The sequence below is a fragment of the Triturus cristatus genome, chromosome 6 (genome assembly GCF_964204655.1).
Source record: "Triturus cristatus chromosome 6, aTriCri1.1, whole genome shotgun sequence".
Taxonomy (NCBI): domain Eukaryota; kingdom Metazoa; phylum Chordata; class Amphibia; order Caudata; family Salamandridae; genus Triturus; species Triturus cristatus.
The window spans coordinates 1,588,679,412-1,588,706,613 of NC_140589.1; the positions used below are offsets into that span (position 1 = coordinate 1,588,679,412).

The following is a 27,202-nucleotide window of genomic DNA, read 5'->3' on the forward strand; positions in this document are numbered from 1 at the left end:
ACGAGGGAAGAGGGTAGGTAAGACAAAGGGCGAATTTGCTATCCACAGGCTGCCACTGGAAAAAAATTGGCACCTCAGAACCTCGCACCAGAACACTCCTGGACCTGTGTTAAAGATTCAGAAGAATTGTGTGGAGAACTCATGTAATGTAAAAATCTCTATTATGATGTATTATGATGATGGTATGGCATGGAATGGTGGATAAAATTCAAGAGAAGTCTGTTGTGTTGTGTAGCTTGAGGTCATCTGCTTGTTTCCTACTTATGACGATTAAATTGAATGAATGAATGAATGAAATTATATTTATATAGCGCTTAGCTACCCTGAGGCCTCCTAGCGCTTAGCGGAGCGGAGAGATAAAAGCGAGAGAAGTTATACTAGAGTGCTGAGAGGGAGAGGTGGGTCTTGAGCAAATTGTGAAGTGACAGAAGTATTTGCTTGAAATATTACATATTTTGGCGACAGGTGTCTGCACAGGGGGCAGACAGCTTATGGTGGTGACCTCCACACCTGGAAAAATACTATTGAGAAGGATTCACTAGGACTAATAATCTGCTTAATTGTAAATGCAATATGCTTACCTTTGTGCCGTGGACTGGTAAATACTCAGGTAAATATGATTAGATTGCTGAGCTCTGGTAGTGAGAGCGCTGCTCAACAGGACATATTTTCCCTTGAGTTACGCTGCTCGTGCTATGAGGATAAACAAAGAAGCGTGTGAAATATTCCTCCCAGCAAAGTTGTGCATACTTCACTGCAGAATCTTCTTCAAGTGATGGGGAAATAGGGAAACGTGTTGACTGTAACGTGTTGATTGAAGATCATTTCGTATACTCCAGGAAGAGTTTCCGTGGGTTTACTAAAAAGAAAACAACTGTTCTCCATACTGCATCAACTAAAAAAATAAAAAGAGAGAAAGGTCTATCTTCAGAAGTGAAAAAAAATAGACTGCTTAAACAAATGAAGTAAAATTGTATTATTTTGTATTTTTATTTTAGCTAATTATAATAGATTATTGTATTGTTCTATTGTTTTGATATATTATTTCAGTTTATTCATTTAATTTCTAGCAGGTATACCTGAGCAATATATGGCAGCCCCACCTACATTTTTTCCAACACCAGGTGAAACAACAATGGAAAAACATTTTTCTTTTGTACATGTTGGCTTTTAGGGGTGACAAATATGGTCCGATGAAGAAGAAAAATATTCTACTACACCACATTGGAATTGAAGGACTAATAATTGATGACGATCTTTCTGAAATATCACTAGGGATGGGAGATCATCAAGACATAAATGTCTTTGAAATGTCACTTTGAAGGTTAACATTGTTTTTGAAGGACATAAATTATTTTGCCATGGAAAAAAATCTGATGAGGACATGTTGAGCTATATAACCACATTGAGAGGTTTAGCCGTTGCCTATGACTTTCAAATTGTAACAGATTCTCTCTTTCATGCTCCAATTTTCAGATACGCAAACAAATAAAGAGTGAAAGAAAAATTATTATCAAAAGAGCCCAATTTGGAAAAAACAATTTAAATTGCAAGAAGAAACATGCTACAGTTTGAGATTGACATGAGCAATGAAAATACCAAAGGTATGCCAAGGGAGGAAATGGTAGAAGTGAAGGGAATCAAAACAATAAAACCAATCAAATATGAGAGTTCTAATTACAACAATACTAACAAACGTAAAAGTATAGTGCCTTTCAGATGTGGGTGTCCAGAACACATAAGCTCAAGTTCTGCATGTGAACCAAGAAACGTGATTTGTAGGTCGTATGGAAAAAAGGTGTGCAGATGAAAAGGAAAAACTTGGTGTGCAAGTGAAAAAACTGTACAAGACCAGTGCTAAAATATACAAGACAATATACTTACTGTGGATAAAGTTGATGGTAATCTACAGGGAAGAGATGATAGTAGTGATAAAGGATTAGAAAGAGAAAGCTCATAGAAGTTGGAAACATCACATTGTAATATCACTCTAGGGGATGTGAAGGTCAGGATTCTGGTGATTCAGGACGCGTTTGTAGCTTAATAGCTAAGAGTGCATACAAGACAGAATTTGAAAGAGAAATTGGGGACTTATAACAGGCAGACATGAGACCAGTGGGATACGAAAGCAAAATGATACATATAATAAATATGAAATGGATGGGCAAACTGTTCAAAGAAAATGGTGTACAAGGAAGAGTATAGGTAACTAATGAAGGATCTGATCTCCTAGGGTGGTGCCACCAGAAGGATCTAAATATAGTTCTATACCTTAATGCCAAAGAACTGGTTGATGGCGAAATGTCCTCGTGCTTTTACTGAAAAGTTGATACTGTTATAGGGCTTCACTCATAGAATGATCTTGAAACGAGGAGCTATGCCTGTGGCACACAAAGTAAGACCAATCCCATTTTTAATCAAGCCAACCAGAGCTAAACAAAATACTTAAGGAGCAATCCATTGAACCTATAGAATCATCTGAGTGACCCAACTAAGAGAATCTCGTTCTTGGAGTAAGTTATGGAATGTGAGAAACTCCAAGATGGCCGACACTTCAAATGCAGAACAGTTCTAGTATTTGCCCCCTCCAGTTCAAGATTATTTTTGAAGCGCGCAGATTCTAGATTACGCGCACTTAACCTGAAGAAATTCCCAAAGACACATCTTGTCATGGAAACTCCGTCATTGTAGTTTGTCAGGGTAGTGTGCTCCGGCTTCGTCGCTTCGTCGCCGTTAGTTTTTCATTTGTGTGTCTTAACACATCGTGTTGACTCCTCTTCTTGTTCTGGAGTAGTGCCCTTGGAACCTGCACAGTGTTTCTCTCTTCCAGTACGCAAGCTCTGGCTCAACACATCAAAGGAGAGTGTTGTTCTTCACGAGTATGCGTCGAGGAAGTTCGCAGTAAGACATTTGTTGCCGTTCGAGGGTGCGCATTACCTCATATTTGGCAACACTACTCTCCAGTCTCGCAAACACAGAATTGCTTCCTTTCTCTTCACGAGCGAGAGTTTCAGGTCACCACCAGCTGAGAAGAAGTTATTCAGCTGAGTACTTGCATATTTTTTGTGATTGCTCAGCCATGTGAATGGACTGTACATTGTTGTTCTGAAAGTGAGACTACTTCATTAACTTGACTCTATATCAAGAATTAAGAGAGAAAAAACTAGAAGACACTTGATTTCCCTGTAAGAAAGCATATGAAAAAATAAGAAAACATAACTGGAAGCAAACATCATCTCAAATTTACAACAGTACCATCAATTAGAAGGAGGAGCAATTGCTTGGGTTGTTTAGGTATGTACAGGTTTATAGTGTAAAGTAATATATTAATATGAAAGACGAGAACAAAGTTAGTAAAATAAAACAAATAATCTCTATTTTGTTAGTTTCTAGAGTTCTACATCCCAAGACTGAACATTAGTGCAACAAGTATAACAGAGGGTGCATAAATCAGATGACCAGAGGCAGTCTGTCCTGAACCACTAGGCTTCGGGAGTGTTTCTGAAAGGGGCACTGGGACTATTCATCTTTCTGTTCCTGTGCAAGTAATAGGTAAGACTCTGACAGAGTGAAGTGCCCACGTGTTAAACTTACTCCTGAACAGAATGGCCAAAGGAATTAATTTGCAGACACTTGGAGAGGTTTTAGACGTCACACAAAAATAATTAGTGGCACTCAGAGAGGAAAATAAGAAATTAAGATAAGAGATCATGGACTGTAAGAGGGAGACCATTGAGCTTGCAGCCAGAATGAGTGATATGACTTCTGGGGAAAGTTTAAGGTTTCCAGCTGCTGGAAATGAAACTGTAGGGTCATCGACTAGTTCCACATCTAGAGTACCCACCCAAGTAGTACACTCATTGTTCCCAGTAATTCTCTTAGCACCACCTGAACGGTTTAGCAGAGATTTACAGAAAGCGCAGATTTTCCTGACACAATGTTCCCTGCATTTTATGTGTACTCCTTCAATTTTCCCATACGCACAGTCTCGAGTAGCTTTCATCTTATCATACCTCAGTGGGGATGCAGCATCCTGGTCAGTGCCACTTGCGGCTCATGATGATGCTCTGCTTTACAACGTTGAGGATTTAAAAAAGGAATTTCTTCTAATTTTTGATCCGCGAAAAATATCTCAAGCTACTGAAAATAAACTTCTAGAATTAAAGCAGGGTAATAAAGACCTGGTGGCTTATCTGGCCCAATTTAACAAGTTGGTGATAGAAACAGATTGGGCAGAAAACAAGAGAGATGCAGTTTTTTATCATGGGTTGAGGGATGAACTGAAAGATACCTTGGCACAGATTCCAAATAGACCTACGGAGATATCAGTACTAGGAGACTTGGTATTGGAGATCCATTTTTGTCAAAGCGACAGAAGAGTTGAGAGAAGGAAAGAATTTGAATCCAGTGTCCAGAGGTTTGATAGAGTAAAAACTGAATTTTCCAGAGTCAGTGAGAATCAACTGGAAGTGGAATCCATGCAAATTGGAGTGGTTCAGGACCTTTATCTAAGGAAGAGAAGGAAAAGAGACAACAAAATAACCTATACATATACTGCTGGGTCAGCGGGCACTTTGTAAGGTTATGCCCGAAAAAAACAAAGACGTCTTTGAAGAAGAAAAAAACTTGTGGCACCACCAGTAAGCGGAGTTAGACTGGTGAGTGCAGAGAAGAAAACTCTGGAGGAACATCAACGGGCCAACACCTTGCAATCTTCGTCCCATCATCTACTAATCTCAATGACATTAACGTTTAAGCAAATATCCTTAATGGAAGTTTTGGTTAGGATAGACTTGGGGACAATAGGAACCTTTTGTGAGCTAAAGTTTGAAGCTAAGATTGGTCTAAAAGCCATCTTAAAGGCTAAGAGTGAACCAGTGCGGGCCTCTGATGGAATTAATCTCTCATCTGGACCCATTGTGATTCATACGGAGCAAATGGAACTAACCTTTCAAGAAGGTCATAGAGAAATAACCCAGTTCAACTTGATAGATGCTCAGCAATTTCAAATAATCCTGGGCTTGTCGTGACTCACTGAGCATAATCCAACCATTGACTAGAGCGCTAGGACCATTTTGATGAATTCAAATTTCTGCAAGGAAAAATATATTTGTACATGAAAAAAATCTAGAGGACAAGGCCCAACAGACCCTTCTGTGTGAAGAAGGAGCTTCTGTGTGTGTGAGCTGCGCCAGTGAGATTCCGCCGGAAAACTGAGATTTTGAGGATGTATTGAATGAGGGAGAGGCTGGGAAACTGCCACCTCACTGGCCATTCACCTGCAAAATAGATCTGGAACCAGGTGCTAATTTGCCATGTAGTCGAATCTATGCTTTGATGGAGAAGGAAAATGAACATTTAAAGGAATACGTAGAAAATCCTTGGACAACGGTTTCATCCACCCATCTCAGTGGGCTGTGTCCTTGCTGTTATTCTTCGTCCTGAAGTAAGAAGAGGAACTGAGGACATGCATAGATTATCAAGCTATAAATATGGTCACCATCAACAGATACACCCCCCTTATCTCATTTCTTTTGGATCAAGTGAAAGGAGCACAAACATACACCACGCTTGATCTGAGAGGAGCTTATCATTCAATAAGAATCAGGGAAGGTGATGAGTGGAAAACAGCCTTCGGGAATGAAGCTGGGCTTGTTTGAATATCAGATAATGCCCTGTGGGCTGTGTAATGCACCAGCAGCCTTTCAGCATTTCATAAACAGTATCCTGTGTGAGTTTATTGATCAATGTGTGATAGTATACATTGACGATATCTTGATTTACTCAACCTCCGAAGATGAACATCCAGATCAAGCAAGAAGACTCCTTCAAAGGTTGCGTGACAATAAATGCCATGTAAAATTGGAGAAATGTGCTTTCAATGTGAAAAGGTAGAATTTTTAGGCTTTGTGCTTTTCCCATGGAATCACAATGGACTGGCAAATCCAGGAGTGGAAATCCCAGAGCAGTGTGAACGAATTGCAAAGCTGTATCGGCGTTGCCAATTTTTATCGAAGATTCATTAATACATTTTCACATAAGTTGATTCCACTCACTCGTCTCCTAAAGAAAGGGGTTCCATTCAAGTGGACAGATGATGCAGAGGAGGCCTTTGAATCTTTAAAGAAGGAGTTTACCACAGCACCAGTTTTACTGCATGCAGTCCCGACAGAACCTTTCCATAGGGGGAATTCTTTCTCAACAAAATAGGAAAACAGGACAACTCCACCCGATAGCTTATCAGTCAAGAAAGTTAACCCCAGCAGAAATAAACTGCATCATCATAGAAAAGGAGTTACTGGCCCTCAAGGATGCGTTTAAGGAATGGAGGCACTACTTGATGGGAGCAAGGCATACGGTCACTCTATTCACCTATCATCGAAATCTGACATTTTTTAAATCTGCAAAAACCTTCACCCCGCAACAGCTTAGGTGGTCATTGTATTTTGCAGATTACGATTTTGTGATCACCTACAGACCAGGGTCTAAAAATGGGAAGGCTGATGCTTTGTCTTAGATTCAAACAGAAAGATCCGAAAATTGTCTAGGGCATCAGACGATCATACCAGAGCACAGAATTGTTGGATCAGTAAGCCAAGGAACCATTTAGGACCAAGTGGTTCGAGCAATGATGCCAGAAGAAATGTTAGAATGGGCAAGACAAGATTCCAAGAGAGAAATCCGGCACAATCTGCCATTTAATGAAGGAAAACTTTATCTACCTAATCAAGAGTTGCAATGATTGGTCCTCGAGCAATGCCAAGATAGTTGATTAGCTGGTCATAAAGGAGTCTTAAAAACTGAAGATCTAGTCAAAAGAAGTTACTGGTGTCCACAAATGACCAAGGATATCCACTCCTATGTGAAGACATGTGAGGTCTGTGCTCGGGGAAAATCGGACAGACAATCCCCTAAAGGTATGTTACAATCAATGCCTACCCCTGCACATCCCTGGCATACCATTACCATTGACCTAATTGTAGATTTACCTTCCAGTCAGGGATACAACACTATTCTTGTATTTGCAGATGCCTTCACCAAGATGGCTCGCTTTATCGCTTTAAAAGGAGTTACAACAGCCAGACAGCTAGCTACCCGTACACACATTGTGCGGGCTCATGATATCTCTAAAATAATCATCTCAGATTGCGGTTCTCAATTTTTGGCCCAGTTTTGGAAGTCCTTTATGGAAGGGCTGGAAATAAAGTCAAGATACTCCACTAGCTACCATCCAGAAACAGATGGGCAAACAGAAAGAATGAATCAAGAGCTAGAGCAGTATTTAAGACTTGATAAGGAAGGGGATTAGCCAGAAATCTTGTGGAATGCAGAAATAGCCCATAACAATACTAAGAAAGTCTCTATAGGTCATTCCCATTGCTATGTAAACCATGTAATACATCTAAATTCTTGAGTAATTGGCAAGGAGGTTTCAGTACCAGCAGTGCAGGATGTGGTGCAGAACTTAACACAAATTCACCAAACAGCTACTGAGAATTTGTTAAAGGCAAAAGAGAACCACAAGAAGTATGCAAATAAAAAGAGAAAGAGGGTCCCAGTTTTACAAGTTGGCAATAGGGTTTGGCTAAACACTAAAAATCTCTGGTTAAAAGGGAATTGTAAGTTCCATCCTTGATTTGTGGGTCCATACACGATCCCAAAATGTTTTGATTCCAGTAACTTACTGTTTGAAACTACTGAACAGGATGAAAGTGCATGCAGTCATTCATGTTTCCTTGCTAAAAAAAGCATCACCAGACTTGAGAATTACAGTTCCCCCAAGGCCAGTGCAATTTGAGTCAGGAAACGAATTTGAAGTTGAGAGAATTTTGGACTCAAGGAAATCAAGTGGTGAAATCTATTATTTGATAGACTGGAAAGGCTATGAACCGGAGGAGAGTTCCTGGGAACTACACACTGATGTACACCCTCCACGATTAGTGACAGCCTTTCACCTGAAGTTCCCAAAGAAACCTCGACCAGAAGAACCTCCCTTATGAAGGGGTACTGACAGGATTCATGAAAGTACGAGAAGCACAGTATGTGCAATAGTTCATGGAAAAACATATTTAATAACCCAACAAAAAAATCTCTTTCTTGGAGTAAGTTATGGAATGTGAGAAACTCCAAAATGGCTGACCCTTCAAATGCAGAACAATTCTAGTGTTTGCCCCCTCCCGTTCAAGATTCTATTTGGAGCGAGTGGCTTCTAGATTCCATACACTTCACTTAAAAACTTCCCGAAGACAAACCTTGTCATGGCAACTCCATCATTGTAGTCAGTCAGGTTAGTGTGCTCCGGTTTTGTCACTGTTAGTTTTTTGTCCATGAGTCTCAACACATGTTCTCTCTTCCAGTACGCAGGCTCTGCCTCAACCCGTCCTGAGGAGAGTGTCCTTCTTCACGAGTATGCGTAGAGGAATTAAACAGTAAGACATTTCTTGCCGTTCACAGTTGTGCATTACCTCATATTTGGCAACACTACTCTCCAGTCTCTTCATGAGTGAGAGTTTCAAGTCACGGCCAGCGGAGAAGAAGTTATTCAGCTAAGTACTTGCATATTTTTATCAATCAATCAATCAATCAATCAATCAATCAATCAATCAATCAATCAATCAATCAATCAAGACATTTGTAAAGCGCACTACTTACCCATGAGGGTCTCAAGGCGCGGGGGGTACTACTGCTTGAATAGCCAGGTCTTGAGGAGTCTTCTGAAGGATAGCAGGTCCTGGGTCTGCCGTAGGAGGATGGGGAGGATGTTCCAGGTCTTGGTGGTGAGGTGGGAGAACGATCTGCCGCCGGATGCCACTCTTCGTGGCATCTGACTATGGCGAGGGCGAGGTCGGCAGAGCGGAGCTGGCAGTTAGGGGTGTAGAAGCTGAGTCGTCTGTTGAGGTATGCTGGTCCAGTGTTGTGGAGTGCCTTGTGTGCATGGATGAGGAGCTTGAAGGTGATCCTCTTGTTGACGGGGAGCCAGTGCAGGTCTCTCAGGTGGGATGTGATGTGGCTGCGGCGAGGAATGTAGAGGATCAGGCGACCAGAGGCATTTTGAATGCGCTGGAGTCGTTTCAGGAGTTTGGCCGAGGCTCCTGCGTAGAGGGCGTTTCCGTAGTCCAGCCTGCTGCTGACGAGGGCCTGGGTGACCATTCTTCTTGTTTCAGTGGGGATCCACCTGTAGATCTTGTGGAGAATGCGGAGGGTGTTGAAGCAGGAGGACGAGATGGCGCTGACCTGCTTTGTCATGGAGAGAGTAGAGTCGAGGATGAAACCTAGGTTTGCATGCATGGTCGGTGGGTGTTGGAGCTGTTCCCAGTGCGGTCGGCCACCAGGAGTCATCCCAGGCTGAGGGGGTGGAGCCGAGGATGAGGACTTCCGTCTTGTCCGAGTTTAGCTTCAGTCGGCTGTTCTTCATCCACTCAGCAACGGCTTTCATTCCTTCGTGGAGGTTGGTTTTGGCGGTGAGGGGGTCCTTGGTGAGGGAGAGGATCAGCTGGGTGTCATCGGCGTAGGAGATGATCTTGAGGTCGTGCAGTCAGGCGACGTGGGCGAGCAGTGCCATGTGAATGTTAAACAGTGTTGGACTGAGGGATGAGCCCTGGGGTATGCCGCAGATGATCTTGGTGGCTTCGGAGCGGAAGGGGGGGAGGCGGATGCTCTGGGTTCTGCTGGAGAGGAAGGAGGTGGTCCAGTTCAGAGCCTTGTCTTGGATCACAGCGTCGTGGAGGCGTGTGCGTAGGGTGCGGTGGCAGACAGTGTTGAAGGCAGCTGACAGGTCCAGGAGGATGAGTGCCGCAGTTTCTCCGTTGTCCAGCAGGGCCCTGATATCATCGGTGGCGGCAATGAGGGCAGTTTCGGTGCTGTGGTTGCTGCGGAACCCGGACTGGGATGGGTCCAGGTTGCTGTTCTCCTTGAGGTAGCGGGTCAATTGTCTATTGACGGTCTTCTCGATGACCTTCACCGTAAACGGGAGCAGGGAGATGGGCCGGAGGTTCTTGAGGTCCTTGGGGTCAGCCTTGGGTTTCTTGAGTAAGGTGTTGATCTTGGTGTGCTTCCAGCTCTCCGGGAAGGTCGCTGTCTTGAAGGAGATGTTGATGGCTTTCCAGAGATGGGGCGCGATGGTGGTGCTGGCTTTGTTGAAAATGTGGTGTGGGCATTAGGGGTGGGCGGAATTTGCGAAAGCGACTTTCGCAAATTATTGCGAAAATGTTACAAATCTCCGTAAATACGCAGAAATATCGCGAAGATGAGGACGTTTTTTTCCCGCCCGTTCGCGGTATTTTCTGCGTGGTCGCGGCTCCCCAACTTACCCATGCGGTTGCTCGCGGACGCGGCCATCTTGTTTACACTCTTCTCGCGGTGCATGATCGCGACAAGAAAGACGTGATCGCGCGACGCATGACGTTACTGCGGGCGCGAACTGTCGCGAGACAGCGCAAATGGCTACCAACAATCCAACATCTCATGGAGAACGCGACCGGATCGGGAAAACTTGTCGGTGAACGCGGGGATTCAGGTAAGGCGATCGCGCGCGCGTGAGAATGTATTATTTTACAGCGCGAGCAAGAAACAAATTATCGCTAAGCTCCGGAATGCGGAAATTTTGAAATTTTCGTGCTCTCCGCGGAACGCGAAAATGTCAAATCACCGCAATTTCCGCGAGCGGAACGGAAATTTAGCCCAGGCCTAGTGGGCATGGGTCTGACAGAGATCCGGAGTGGATGTGTTCATGATTTTGATGGTGTCATCGTTGTTTATGTTGGTCCAGGCGAGCATGGGGTCGGTGCGGATGGTGGCCGTGGGGACCGAGGTCTCAGTGGTTGTCGGGGCGGTCGTGATGTTGAAACTGTTGTGGATGTCAGCGATTATGCGATGGAAGAAGGCGGTTAGGGAGTCGCGCAGGTCTTGCGAAGGTGGGATGTCGTTGGTGTTGGCACTGGGGTTGGAGAGTTCCTTCACGATGTTGAAGAGCTCTTTGCTGTTGTGTGCATTGTTGTCTAGGCGGTCTTTGAAAGAGGCCCTTTTGGCGGATCTGATGAGGTGGTGGTGTCTGCGGGTGGCGTTCTTGTGGGCTGCGTAGCTGTCCGGTGTCTGTTCACGGTGCCATTTCTTCTGTAGCTTTCGGCAGGTTTGCTTGGAGGCCTGGAGGTCTTCAGTGAACCAGCTGGCTTTCTTGCTGGTGTGTCTGTTGGAGGGATTCTTGAATGGGGCGAGGGTGTTGGTGCAGTCGGCCATCCATTGTCTGAGGTTGCGGGCAGCAGTGTTGGGGTCGGTGGGGTCGGCGGGTGGGCTCCGGGCGAGGGTGGTGGTTAGCTGGTCTTCGGTGACTTTACTCCAGCAGTGGCGGGGGATCTGTTGGGTGCGGTGGTGCGTGGTAGGTTTCCGGAAGGTGAAGTGGATGCAGCGATGGTTGGTCCAGTTGAGTTCGGTAGTGTGGCTGAAGGAGAGGTGGGAGCTTGGGGAGAAGATGGGGTCAAGCGTGTGACCGGCGGAGTGAGTGGGTGTTGTGACGAGTTGTCCGAGATTGGTGAGGTTATCAATCAAGGTGGTGGAGTTGGTGTCGTTGTTGTTCTCAAGGTGGAAGTTCTGGTCCCCAAAGAGAATGTTGTCTGTGGAGGCGAGAGCGTGTGTACTGATGAAGTCGGCGATGGAGTCGCTGAACTGTGGTCGGGGGCCGGGGGGTCTGTAGACGAGGGTTCCTCTGAGGGTGGTGTTGGGATCGGTGCGGATCTGGAAGTGTAGGTGTTCGGCGGTGCTGAGGGTGTCGTCGGTGTTGGTCGAGACTCTGAGAGTGTTCCTGTGGATGATGGCGATTCCTCCTCCTACTCCGTTGGTGCTGTCCCTGCGGGTGATCTTGTAGCCATCCGGGACGGCTATGGCGATGTCAGGTGCCGAGGAGGGGTTCATCCAGGTCTCCGTTAGGAAGACGACGTCTGGGGAGGTAGAGTCGAGTAGGTCCCAGAGTTCAACGGCATGCTTGCGGGCAGAGCGGGTGTTGAGAAGAATGCATCTGAGGTGGTTGCGTTCTTACCTGGTGGGTGGCTTGGTGGATTGGATGCTGGTAAAGCTGCAGTTCCAGCAGGAGAAGGGTCCTTGGGTGCGCTTTGGGGCGGCCAGGAAGCAGGTGTGTGATCGTCCGGTGTTGAGTGCGTGGAGGGTGCTGGCAACGTAGCGGTGTCGGGCGTCGTGGTTGAGGTTCCGTGAGAATCGTAATGGCACTTTCTGGGTGTGTTCGAATATGGACGAGTTTGGTATCTACGAACCGCAAATGACGAGTTTAGTGGGTGTACGCGTTTTCGCTACGCTACTATGTATGGTTCGTCTCATTCGTGGGTATGTCCATCTGAACCCTCGGGTTCCATTTTAGATACGGCATCCATTTTGTCTCTTGCCCTCAAGTAGCCAGCGAACGGACCTTGTCCGCTTCGTGACCCTGGGATTCCCAAGCCTTCGTGGAGGACACGTGTTCCTTTGAAGGTGTCTTTATGATGAGGGGGATGACACGGCAAAGGCAGATGGCTCCGCTCGAGGCTCATCTCGCCGTGCCGGTCTATTGTTTCAGTCATGCATGCATTAGGCACGAGTCCTCTGATCCTGCAATCGAGTTCGATATTGCTCTTTACACTCTTTTTCCAATCTGTTGTGCATCCTTGTTTTTCCTTTGCATCTGTTCCTGTCCCTTCTGCTAATTCGTTTACGGTCAGAATGGAATGTGTTTAATGTGGGGTTAATGTGCTTTTACAGTTGGGAACCGGCAATGTTGCTGTAATTATGTTCCGGGCTTCTGAAACATGAATGCGACCCTTTTGAAGTTTATTGTGGGAACTGAGTTGTAACCTTTGTTCGTCATGTTGTGCAATGACGAAAATATGTATAAAAGGAGCGATCCACTTGTGCAATTTGAAGCAGTCTCTCAGAACCTACACGTTGTGTACTTCTTGCGATTTCTGTATCCCTGCAGTAAATAAACGCTGATCTTTGACGCCGCAGGAAGTGTCCCGTGTCTCTGTGTTTGTACGCCGGAACAGGTAACCCACGAAGGTTTCAGGTGTTGTCCCCTGGCACCGCTGGGCCTTAGAATAGCCCAGTCCTTCATGGTGGTCGCGGGGGCCAGGGGTTCTTAACCTGACTCTATATTGAGAATTAAGGGAGAAAAAACTGTACGAGCTTACCTTAATATGAGACGACGCATGAATTCCCTGTAAGAAAGCATAAGACAAATTAAAAAAACATAACTGGTAAGAAACATCATATCTAATTTGCAACATTATCATACATTAGAAGAGGAGCAATCGCCTGGGTTATTTGGGAATTGCAGGTTTATTGTGTAGAGTATTATATTAATATGAAAGACTAGAAGTAAGTTAATATAAGAAAACTAACAATTTCCATGTTTTTAATTTCTATAGTTCTACATCCTAAGACTGAAAATTAGTGCAAGGAGTATAAAAAGGGGTGCAGAAATCAGATGACCAGATCTTCTTGTTCTTTATTATTTTATCCAAATCCCCTTTCCCTCCTGAGGTATTCCCTGATGGCATTGTACCAGGAAAGAATTAGGAGAAATAAAAGTATTTATCATCACTGCAGGACTCGTGTAAGATTCAGACGCATTTCCAGCTTTATAAACCTTTGTAAATCTGGGAATATGTCAGGTTTCATGGATGTTGCCTGTGAACACCCACAGCAATACACATGGAATGCCCCTTTCACGCAGAGTAATGTGTGAAAGGGGCTCACATTTACTAGGCCATGAAAAGGCATGCAGGGTAACTTTGCCTGGCCTGGTAAATTTGGGCAGAGACACAACGCTGCTGGTGCATCAAAAAAAGTGACTTACAGATATTGCAGGATGCTGTTTGCACTAATGTCAGCATCAGCCATTTTTCAGAGGATAATCCAAAAATTAACAAAGTACTGTGCTATCAGAATGACATTAACGGTGGTGAGTGAGTCAGTGGAAGTGCATGATCAGCTGTTGGAGGAAGAATTCATGAGTATTCAAAGACATGGATTAACTTTTGAAGAAAAAGAAGTGTCGATTGAGGAAAGAAGTGGTGAGGCAACCTTGTAGGCCGAAAACCATTTGTCTATATCATCTCCTACCACATACCTGGTCACTAAATCCTTGGGAATGTGAACTCTTTTCACTCCTTCAAACACTGCGGGTATGCTGCTACCATCACTGCTGGAATCTGCCTGCCTGGCTTTGATGTCCTTTAGCAGCACAGCAGTCCTTCTATTTTGCAGGGTATCCGCAGTTCAAAATGTGTACTGAAGTGGTAGTGTCCGAGGTTCAGTACTTTTATCCAGTGATGCCTTTGAAGCGGGGACACTTAATAGACATGCCTTTGAAGTACCCAGATGTCCTCTTTTCCTCCCTTGGCTCCAGACTGACTACATGGAGGTATGCAATCCTTTGTGTGTGGGCAGGACACAGCTTATTCAGGTGTGAGTGAGGCTGTGCCCAGTTCTTCCCTCCCATCCTGCCAGGATGGCCCATCAAGTCACACCTAAGCTCCCATTGTCTGTGGCTGTCTAGGAGGAATACACAAAGCACAACTGCCAACTACACCCAATCGTGTGATCAGAGACCGGCTACGGGCACTAAATGGCTAAAGCAAGGCCAACTTTCTAAAAGTGGCATTTTTAGAATTGTAATTTAAAATCCAACTTCACCAAACGTTTGGATTTTAAATTTTGATTGCAGAGACACCAGGCTTGAAGGTTTATCTATTCCCATTTAAAAATTACACTGCTACAATGTAATAAAGTAATCCAATGGTTATCCTATGGGAGAAAAAGGCCTTGAAGGAGTGAAAAACAAATGCAAACGTTTTTCACTACCAGGACATGTCAAACTTAAAAGTATATGTCGTGCACCCTCCCTCTGGGGTGTCCAGGGTCTACCTTAGAGGTGACTTATATGTATAGAATATTGGGGTTGGTAAATTAAATATGCCAGTTAGGTACAAGCCAATATGACCATGTTTTTAGCAGCGAGCACATGCACTTAAGCACTGGTTAAGTGCTCAGAGTTCTAAGGCCAGAAAAAAATGGATTACACAAAAAGAGGAGAAAGGCATAAAGTATGGAAGTGACCCTGCAAAAAGAGCAATTTGTAACATGTGCGCCTTGGAGCAGTATCATCACATAAAGTAGATGGAGAAGAGAGAGCTATAATCTTTGCCTCTCGCCAACTATAAGGGGAAGAACAGTCCTATTCTACTGTAAAAAAAGGTTACAGGGATGTTCTAATTAAGTTATATTTTTATATTCAGCAAAACATTATTTTAAATATTTAATGAACTTTTTTATTTAAAAATAAATGTAGCTTTAATAAAAAAAAATATGTTATTTAAATCAATATATTTAAATCAAATACATATTTATTTCAGCTTTAAATGAATAGAACTGTAACATTAATATTTAGCATAAAAATATTTTTCTCACGTTTAATAAACTTTTTTAATTTTCGCTGTACTTTACCATGAGGAGATCTCCGCCCAGTGGCAGAGATCTTCTTATAGTAAAGTATAACTTTAAATTCATCCAAAAAAAGTTCTGTGAATCCGACCCAATCAAATAAAATCAAGTAAATATGCATTCATTTCAGAAATGTCATAATTTTCAAACAATGTTCCATAAATATCAGATCATGAGTATTACTAAACAGAACACTTTTTCGGAAGGACTGATACAGGAGGCAATGTAGTAAAACATGGGAATCCGTATCTACAATAAATGACACTGCAAGTACTAAAATTATTCAGATTTTTCATATTTGTCCATTACCCCCGTCGATTCTCTTAACTTTATATGTCCAAATCATGTCAATCTAAATTATTTGTGAAATTATGACAAGAAATGAATCCTAAATGTTTTACCAATTTGATAGTTATGCAACGCGTAACTCTGGAGAGGGTGAGATAATGGAGATTAGAGGTGGAACCTTAACGTTCCTCTGAGAAATTAGGAAATATCAGAATAACCAGTATTTGAGGGTTAATTTCTCTCATTTTACCCGATACTTTCAACCAAAGGTTTTGGGTGCTTTCTGCAAAGTAGTATCACAAACACCTACTTTGCTTGATTAGTCTTTAATATTATTTAGAATAATGACAGCAACAATAAAATCCTCTGTTTGTTATGCCACTCCTTAACAGCTTTAGGACTAATTGCTTCCTGTTATCTAATGAATCGCATTGGCCAAACTAGGTTTTATAAGCTAAAGCATCACTACTTTTTATTATGAGCGTTGAAAATTATTAATAACTATAGCGCTTTGATGTGTAGACCACACAGTCAAACTTCAATTCTTTTCAACAATACATGTGTATACTAAATAGACCTATAAGAGACCACCAAGTACACACTTTAAGGTGCTTCAATTATTTATAATAACCACTGCCCCAGATGCATGCATCATATAACAGATTTGATGTAATTGATAAATATTTCCTACTCCTGATTCACTCTATTCTACTCATGGGTATGGGGAGGTGCTTAATTTGTGGCCAGGTTTACATCTAAACTGTAATCCCTGATATTTAAAGATTGCATCTATTCTAATAGGAGGACAATAGTTAAGCACTACTTTTGGAAGAGACAACTTAGCTGACATTTTACAATCAGTCCTCCATGGTGGGAAAATGTGTTGATGCCAATACATCTTTAGATGCGTTGCATTATACACTAAAACGCGATCCATACATTAAACCCCCAAGGAAGATTAAGCCACACAAGTATAGTTTTAACAAACAAGCATGTCTCTCACCTCTGATGCACATCTTTGTAGATGTGTGAAAAGAGAATTAAATTCTTCACCAACCAATAACCACGTATCATTATGCAGAAACCCACAATTATTCATCAATGCAGAATCCAATTTTTGTTGTGTGATATATTTGAATGCAACACTCTTTACAAGTATTAAGCACCTATTTTGTAGTAGTAGTGTAACATCATAATGTCTACCGATTGTGGTTTCTTGGCTTAGTTCTTCTGGCCATTTTTTGCCATTACAATAGCTTAGTTCTCAAAACCACCTGCATCTATTTTCTGTAAGACAATGCCAGCGATGAAGGGCCTGATTACCATGGCGGTCGGACGAGCGCTTAACCATCGTTTCGGGCAGGAGACCGTTCGACAATGTGTCAGCAGTTCCACCTGTCCGATTACGACAGGACCGCCATGCAGTGGGTCCTATGCGCGTTTTTCAACAGTGGCTTGTGCTGCAGCCAAGAAAAAGGGCTGCAGCACTAGCTGCTGTTCAAAATGGCACTTTGTGCACATCCATGCACCATGTGCCAAGCACCATGTAGTGCCTGGTACACGGTGCAATTAGGTGCATGGGATACCACAGGTACCCCCTAGGCCACTGCACAATGGCCCACAGGGGATGGGGTCATCTCGGGGTCCCAAGGTCCTTTTCCGACAGCCTGTACATGGCATTCAGACCACCATGAACAGGTTGTCGGAAGGGACATCCCAATCGCTATGGCAGTGCCTGCGCAGTCACTGTCCTCTTTGTAAGGATAGGAGTCCGAGCACTGTCTAACGTGGCAGTCTTACCCCCCGACAGCCAAGCTCTGACCACCTGCATCCTAAAGCGCCATTGGACCGATGTGCTGGATGACGATGGGACCACCGCCGACGGCCTGTTGGTGGCAGTCCCACTGCCATCATAATCAGGCCTTAAGTCAGGTTTCATCCACAGTTTTGGGATGACATGTCTTTAATAATTGAAGAGCTGCAGAAGTGACATTTTACCATCTTAGACTGGAGTAAATTGGTGTAAGTTACTAGACATTTAAAGGAATGTGCTGGTTTGGGCTAAAAATAAATTGCATGCTCTGTCGATGTCCCCAAGTAAACAACCGAAAAGATCCCACTAACATAATACAAAGCAGCATGGGAGTATACCGAAAACATAAAGAGAACAGCATAACTAAACAGTTAAAGCACAACACGACAACCACAGTACAGCACATCAACACAATTCAATAATACATTAAAAAAAACACAACAGCACAAGTAACAACATAAACACCAACCACAACAAGATGTAACATAACAATTATTTAGAAACTTTCTTTTCACACATTGTCACTTCCATATTTCAGAAGTAAGATATGTTTGCACCAGGCACTGTATTACTACCACCAAGACCACTTAACAGTGCCGGCCAAAAATACTTTGTGATCCAGCCCTATGCACTTTTTAGGTAGAAATGTTTAGACATTTTAAGAAGTCTAGTCACTTTCACTCAAATATGAATGTATTGTATCCAATCAACAACAGATTCTTTGTCCTGTTATTACAGATTAATGCCAATTCCTCTGTGTATTTTCCCATATGTGTTCAACAATATTAGTACCAATTTGATAAAACATATTTCAACAGAATCTACTTTCATTTATTTAAAATATGTTTCTCATGCTAGCATTTGTACATTTTGTCCTAACTTACCCTCTAACTAATGTTAATTCACTAATGACTGAAAGCATGAACAAATATGATTGGGACAAATTGTTTTGTTTAGTTAAATATCTACATCTGTTTTTATCTAATATAAATGTATTTTCTTTCCAGAGAAATATCTCAGAATGATGTCCTGAAAACAATTGAAGCCAACGTCTTTTCACATCTTCCAAAACTCCGTGAAATGTAAGTTATATAAAAATCTAAATTCTAAATACATCTCTTGCCTAATAAGTCAAACGGCCTAAGCTATTTTTTGATGTTTGGAGCAATTCATACTTAATTCTTCATAACATTTTGGAACATATCCAACCAGGGGCAATGGAAGTCCTCTTGAAAAGCTCCCATGGTCCCAGGTTCGATCTGTCTCTGTCAAGGGCACTAGTTCCAGCCAATCAAACGGGGAAGTATTTTTACTGAGACAGGTGAGGGAATACTGGGTGGAAAGAATTTTGTGGATTCTAAAAGCTTAGGTCACATAAATTTGAGGAAAATTAGTTATTTCATGCAAAATTTTAGGTTTACAGGGCATTGTGGGTAAGACAACATTGTGGGATCCACAAAAGACACACAACCTTGAACTCCCTTGTGTGTCTAGTTTTACGAAATGTCTGGGTTTGGTTGGTTTCCCTGGATGGCAGTCCACCCGAGCTAGTTTAGCCATTCAGCATGTCAAGAAGATAAAATTTAGATTTGCCCCTCTGCCGGCTCATATGCAAAAACAACACCCAGAAGAATCAAAATGTTCTCTCGCTTGGGGATGGGGATGTTTTAGTCCCTAAAAGAGCAAAAAGACTATTTTGGTTTTAGGCTTAGGGACAAACTGCATCTCTGCCACTCTGGGAAGCAAAAAGACGTTGTTGCCACTTTTGGAATGGGGGTATAGCCCAATGTTAGGGTGGGACAAACCCAAACTTTTATTTTACCAAATGTAAAGTCACTGATATCTGGAAGGCTTTCTACCCCACCAGGGTTCAGATTATGAGCAAACCCTCCCCAATTGGGGCAAACCTCCTATATCCCCAGACTCTGTTGCCCCTTTTGGTGTCAGGGCAAGACCCATTGCCAGGGTATGCTGCGCCCACCCCCTTATTTATTTTTTCTGGCATAGAAATCCCTGACATCTATTGGGATTTCTACCTGCCCGGGGATCAGGATGGAGACAATTCCAGATCTACTGCCAGGGAGCAGAAAGATTGTACTGCCCCCCTGCTAGGCTGGGTGCATGGCCCTATACCAGGGTGAACCAACTTCAACCCTTTGCTTTTTTAATTTTTACCTGGTGTCTTGTGGACATTTCTATTCCCCAAGGGGGCAGATTGGGCAGACCCGCAATACACCTCCAAAAGAGTGAACAATTACTGTATTGACCCCGTTTGAGGTGGGGAATGGCTCTCTGCCAGGTTGGCCACAGCCACACATCTCTGTAAATACACCTAGTAGGCTTTCTATGCCCCCAGGGTGAAAATTAGGGAGAACCCCCAATCTGCCTCCCAAGGAGAGAGTGAAATACTGTGCTGCCCCCTTTTGGGGATGGAGTATGGCCCTCAGCTGTGGCCAGCCCTCACTCCTAAGTTTGATGGTTCCCCTGGTTTCTAGTAAATATCTGCCCCTCAACAGTGGGGCACATTGGGGGGATGACCCCAATTTCCCTCCTGGGGGGGGGAGTGTATTGCCACCTTTTGGGGTGAAGACATGGCCCTGGACCAGGGTGGGCCACCCTAATGCCTTTGTTTTCTGTTTTTTGTACAAACATATCCCTGCCATTTAGTGGTCTTTTTACATCCTGCCAGGGGCATACTGGAGCAAACCACCCAATCTGCCTCCTGGAGAGCAGAAAGACAGTACTTTCCCCTTATGGCATGACCCTATGATATAATGGGCCACCGTTTAAAAAAAAAAAGATTTATACTGGCCTTTCTGCCACACTTGAGGGGCACGTTGGGGAAAACGCCCAACCTGCCTCCCAGCAGGCAGATTTCCTGTGCTGTAAGGCCTTGACCCTAGGCAAGGGTAGGCCATCTCCACCACTTTGCTTCAAGCGGGCTTTCTACCCCTGGGGGCAAAAAAACTGTAATGCCACATTTTGGGTTGGATCATAACACTCCCTTACTTTGTTAAGACTTTCCATGGTATTTAGCGGCCATTCTGCAGCCCCCAGGTGCAGTTTGAGGGCACAAATATTTGAACGCCCCTTTTGCGTTGGGGGTATGGCCTTTTACATGATGGGCCAACCTCACTTCTTTGTTTTTATTCAGACTTCCCTGGTGTCTAGTGGGCTTTCTGTCCCTTGGGGGGCGCATATGGGGGAAACCTCTGGCAGAAACACTATAATTCCCTCTTTTGGGTTGGGAACCTGGCCCTATGCCAGGTTGGGCCACTCCCACCCTTATAGTTTTTTAAATTATTTCCTTGGTGTCTACTAATCTTTCTGTCACCCTCACCCGGGTCAGATTGATGCAGAACTTAGTCTCCCTGCCAGGTTCTGCCTGCATTGACCACTTTTGGAGTGGAAGAATTTTCTTAAGTCAGGGTGGACCACTTCAACCATTTTAAATAATATATTTCCCTGGCCTCTAGTGTGATTTCTACCCCTTCCAGAGAGAAAATTGGGAGCCGTCAACCCATGTCCCTTCCAGGGGCTAGGGGGGTCAGAAAGACTCTATTGCCCCTTTTTGAGGCAAGCCTATGGCCTCACGCCATGGTAGGCTGTCTCATCACTTTGGGAGCAGACAGATTGAAAATACTAGGGGGAAAGAGGGCAACTCATTAATGTATTCAATATACAAAGCTGCTGAAAAGGCAGATGTGTAAAACTTTGTAAAGTTATGTGATACAACTGATGTATGTTGGTAGCATCTTCTAATTTCCTCAAGAGAAGCAATTTCTGATCAGGGGCCTATGCTCTAGTTATTTCCTCCTCATTTGCAAAGCTTTTTTGATGTCAGTAAAGTTCTGCATAGTTTACAGATTTGGAATTTTCTTAGGTCTGCCACACTTCTCAGTTTAAGGTAGCCCTTACTCTGGTAGTTTTTCTGTATATTGTGAATTGATTTTCACTCCCTGGTGAAATATTTTTTACACGAATCAGACCCAACAAAGATGCGAAATGTGTGCAGACTTTCTACCTGCAACATTGCTTTTTGCAGAAATTCTGTATGCACGTTAGAAAGTGTATACCAAGATAACTCCTTACAGGCATTAATTGTCACAAAAGGCAGTCTTTTCACATGAGGTTTTTGAATATTTCTACAGAGCTGGGATGGAAATGCCCCTGAATGCATGTAAAATTGGTATCCTAAGTTTACTTTTGACCCTTGCGTCACCTTAATCTACCAGGCGCAGTTGTGCCTTAATAGAGGTCCTAAAACCTGGTCTGGAGTGCATGTCAAGCACACGTGTCTGTACAGTGAGCCTGTGATGCATGAATGGCAGAAGCACTGTGTGTGTGTATGAGGTTGAGTACAAAGGCCAATGAGATCAAATTTGGTTGCCCTGGTTGTAGTTGTACAATGGCACAATGTAGAAGGAGAGGAAGGCTTCTCCACACAGTTGAAGTTTATTACCTGCATTCATGTGGCTGGTGAGTGGAGACTTGGACACTGAATTGAGTAGGATGGAGATAGGGCTACCTTTAAAAATTCCATGAAGACTTTGTTAGCAAACGGCTGCCAATTAGTCCTTCCTAAGCTCTGCCGTTTGGTAGATGGTAGGGGTGAGGCTGTAGGTGCTGTTGTACAAGATGAGGAAGATTCTAGACCAGGCCAGCCCTTTTGTCTGTTCCTGATTACTTCATCAGGATTGCTGATGACAGTCAGGTGCTGAAATCTTACACTGCTTGAAACCAGCCCCAGTGCTACCTGCTCTGGGAAGCATGACTTTACAGAAAAGCAGTGTCTGAGGAGCAGCCTGGAAATGAGATTTGAATGGAAACCAACCCAAACTGGTTCTGAAGCATGAGGCAGTGTCTCCACATCCCATGTATGGACAATATGTATGAAAGGGGTGTCCAAACCACCCCACATTGTTTCAGTGTTATCTTCTTGTGTAGGGAAGGAATGTAGTACTCCAGAGGGTGGTCAAAGAGTGGCTGTGTAACCAGGAATATTGTCTGCCGTAAAAGTCTTCCAGAGGTGAAGAAACATCACCTGACAGCAACACTTTCTGCTGGAAGAACTAAGGATCTGCCAGGAGAATCAAGAGGCCTCCCTTCCTGCCTACTGAGAGAGGGATGGAGTGTGCTTTGCTCTGCAAGAGGCCTGTCCAGCAGAAGAGGACCAGCATGTTCTTGGCATGAGGAGCCTCCAGAGGCAGCTGACAACTTCACAAGATGGATCTGGAAGTGATCCATGTAGTAAAATGCTTCCACATCATCTCAATGCACAAATCTTGAGGAGCTGTGAATAAAAGACAGCCAAACTGAGTGTTTCTGTTGTGCCCAGCAGTTTGTGCATTTCACCGTGCGCAATGAAATTCCTTTTATTTATTTATTTATTTAGATTACTTCGGTCGGCCGTGAGCAGGAGTTTACTACCCCTCACCCTACCCCTCCCCCGCCCCACCCCACTTCCCCACAGCACTCCCTCCAGGAGCCGCTACTGCCGTATATGTGAAAAATCAAGTTGCGTACCTGATTTACCAGTAGCATTCTGAAGTACATAAAGTAGAACTCCTCACATGCAACGAAACACTAGTCACTCACCTTGAGACATAGACCACTGCCTCCACCCTTTTTATCTTTTCTGAGTGGAGATATCTATGGTAGAGATCTCCCCTTGCCTAGGTATATGTTTTGGTAGTAAATTTATTAGGGACCAGGGGGAGATCCTTGAAAATCTGGAACACTTACTCATCAATGTGTGGGATATATGGAGGCTTATGGCGGGGTTTAAGGATGGTTTCAGGACGCTTGACTCGTCCCCCGCCAGGCTACAATTTGGAGGTTTGGTTCCTCTTCCGCAGCACACCCTTTCATTGATCGCTAGTTAGCGACACCGCAGCCAGAATTACCTCGGTCTTCTACTACCTTTGGATCCCCTTAATTAGATTAACCCTAATCGCCCGGTGACTGGATACATCCCGGGGACAGACGGACCCCCTCCAACTGCTTACACCGAAGCACTTTACCATTTAGTGGATTAGTGCTCGCCTGATGCCATGCCGCTTTTGACCCCTTCTTTGATCCTTCACACCTGGACGCATGACTTATCCTATGCCCAGTTCAGCACTACTCCTAAACTAATGACCATTGTCCTGATGATGACCTGAAATCAATCAGGTTGAAACGCCGTTGACTACCCAGCATAGAACTTTGGCACTGTTGTGGTCAATTTATTTATCCTGAATCCTAAATACCTACATTGTACATAACTAATTTGTAATTTTGACCACATTATTATTTTCCTTACTGCCTTTTCGCCGTTCACGCTGTTATTCTTCACCCTTGTGTCACTGCGCCGCTCACTATCACTGGCATGTTCAGTGCTCACTTGTGTGTTATGGTCATTGTATATTAAATTGTACTGTAGTGCTGTTACAACTACTTATGAATAATAACCTTTGCACCTTACCCTCTTTGTTGTGGTCTCCCTTCTTTTGCTCCTACCTACTGTGATTTACATCACTGTTTTTATTGTCCTGTTTTAATGATTTCCAGTTGAGAACTGTTGTTTGTTACAAACTTTGCCCGGTCTCACCTGGGTTAATGGGTTTACTCCTGTAATTGTTTCTTCGGGGTTTAAGGAGGGGCATGCACGTACAAACACCTACCCATATTAGAGTAAGCCCACTACTATTAAAAAACTACACTTCTGAATTTACTAAAGCTCAAAACATTCTTAAAACAGTAGTAAATGTCTCTGCCAAGGAGTAGATCTAGGTCCCATATAGCCACTCAGGTGCTACAACATTCTCCAATAGATAATAATGGATTAAATGACTTAGGGCCTCATTACGATGGCAGTCGAAGGTCCCGACAGCCCAATTACAATCCGACCGCCGCGCAGGGGTTAATAAACATTCCTTTTTCCTTTGCAGCTTGTGCTGCAGCACCACCCGCATTAGAAAATGGGATGTTTTTGAACATCCATGCACCATGTGCCAGGCACCATGTGGTGCCTGGCACAGGGGGCATGGATGTTTGGGGGGCACCATATGTGCCCTCCAGGCCACATCACTGAGGTACAGGGGTCCTACAAGGGCCCCCAAAATCCCTTTCTGACAGACTTTCTATGGCGGTTGAACCGCCATGAAAAGCCTGTTAGAAAGGGACATCGTAATCCCTATAGTGGTGCCTGCGCAGGCACCACCCCCATTGTAGGGATTGCAGTCCAACTTAACGGGCCTCGGAGGTGTCGGTCTGATCTCCAACCACTGTGGTCTGACCGACCCCACCACAATTCTGCTGTCGGACTGCTATCCTGGCTGTTGGGCAGACCATCACCGATGGCCTGTCAGTCCACCCGAAATCCTAAAAAGGCCCTACATATAACACCCCACAGGAAATATTTTTAAATACTTAACATTATTTGGGCTTTTAAATAAAAAAGTATATCATTGATTTTATTGTTAAAAAGTTAGATTAAAAATTAAACATAGATTTTGAAAAAATTATAATTATATGTTTAAAAAAATAATAACTTTTATATATTCCATAATAATTTAGAGTTATATAAAATAATTTCAAAAAACATAATTATTTAAATTTAGCATATTATATTCATATATAAAAATGCTAATAATGTTTTTTTAATTAAAAAAAGTATAATTAAATAAAAATATTAAAAATGTTTATTTATTTAATAAACATTTAATTTGAAGAGTAAATGTGCTGTGCCATTTTATTGTATTAGTTCTAGGTTATTAATAATTATTTTAATTAATTTACATTAAAATTTGATAAATATTCAAAATCAACTCATTTTTACTTTTTTCCCTGTACTTTTCCTTTGGGACACCTCCGCTCTTGTGGTGGTGATCTCTACTTACATATAAAAAGTTTCTAGTTGTAACTTGTGCATTCGGCTGTAAAGCCCTTTCTTGAGTCTAGCGGTCCGAGGACACCAGACTCGTTGTGGCGCGGCTGTGGCGCAACAGTGGCAGATCCAGCAACCACCGCACCGGCTGTTCAACTGCCCAATTATGACTCAGGCAGTGGGACCGCCTAGGAACCGCTGGCCCCAGCAGGGAACCTCCATTACCTGGTGTAGGAGCAACAGTAATAGGCTGAAATATTCTTGGCAGGATCGCCAAAGTCCTGCCAAGCATATTATGAGTTTCCTCTCAGCCAGGCTTTTCATGGCAGTTCCACCACCATTAAAAGCCTAGCAGAGAGGAAACAAAGGAGGCACGGCCAGACTGGGAACCGAAACCGACCCTGCTCGGCCGGCCCCCAGGGGGAGGGGTGTGCTTGTTGGAAGCCCCACTCCCATCTCACCTGCCGCTTTTGGTACAGGGGTCTGATATTGCAGCTATGCTGCAAAATTGCCCCCCGGTAACAAAAACAGCACCCCAGGGATTCAAAACCAGCCCCCACCCTGGCGGCCCACAGGGGGTCATAACATGTGCACCTCTGTGTCCATGCACATAGGTTCCTGCATGTCATTGACTTTCAAGTCCATGCCGTGCACAAACCTTGCAGTGTGGTCCCTTTTTAAATGGCACTGCCCCTTTTAAAAGACGCACCACCTTGGGACTGCCACACCGCCCGCCTGCCAGACTACAAAAAAGTCATAATCTGGCAGGTGGCGCAAACTTTGGAGAAGCGGTGGCGCAGTGGTTTGCACAGCTGCGCCACTACTCCACCAAAATCTCGTAATCATGGCCACCCCTTAGAGTTCTCCACATCCCTTACCGAGGGGTTGTAGACATGTAAGTTTGCACTTTAACGTAAATATACCATAGGAAATGGAAAATTGTGGAAACATGTACACTTACACATAAGTGCAAGAACAAATTCAGACAGGAGTAAATCTAAATATGTAAATGTACCTTTGTGAATAGTGCCCGCGTTTTATTCTTGGTCCTTCAATAACAGATGGGCTGATAAAATGAGTCAGGAATCTTCCAACATCGAGCTCCACATCAGTGTAACTGAATCTCAAAAAAGAGGGCATGCTATTTGTATAAATACTCCCGCAAAATAAATAAGAAAGATTGCAGTAATGGTAAAGACGAATTGTATTATAGAACTATGTTTGAACAGAAATGTATTGTATATTCTTCTGAATGCATATTTTCTGGTTTGCAGACGAATAGAAAAAGCAAACAACCTTGTGTACATTGACCCGGATGCATTCCAGAATCTTCCGAGCCTCAAATACCTGTAAGGAGTTTTTCTGTTATCATATTATTATTATTATTACTGATGAGAATTGATATTATCAGATTTTGACGTGTCTTTCATTGTTATTGTTATTTGACGACTTGTTAAGCACAATATACACTCTAAAACAACAACATAGTTTTAAGGTCAATCATCCTTGAATCCAACGGCTTCATGTTTCAACATCTTTTACTATGTTCTCGATCTCAAATGGGTACCACATCACAACTACTGGACACAAATTTAGGTCCAAGAATATGGATTATCTTGTGGCTTGTACATGAAGTTTTGAACAGAATACTCTTATGGACTGGCATTCAAAGTATTTCCCAGAGAAAAAAATGCTACTGCTTTCATATCAATATATTGATTGGGTTTTCTAATAAACAGTTTGAA

General features: G+C 43.4%; 1 protein-coding gene across 1 annotated transcript in view; it reads left to right on the forward strand.

Moving 5' to 3' along the window:
• The window catches only part of FSHR (follicle stimulating hormone receptor), a 2,004,148-nt gene that overhangs the window by 992,013 nt on the left and 984,933 nt on the right, over positions 1-27,202 (forward strand). Inside the window, exons 3-4 of the mRNA XM_085609366.1 lie at positions 18,595-18,669; positions 26,732-26,806. Coding sequence (XP_085465492.1) covers positions 18,595-18,669; positions 26,732-26,806 — 150 coding nt within the window. The remainder of the gene's footprint in view (positions 1-18,594; positions 18,670-26,731; positions 26,807-27,202) is intronic.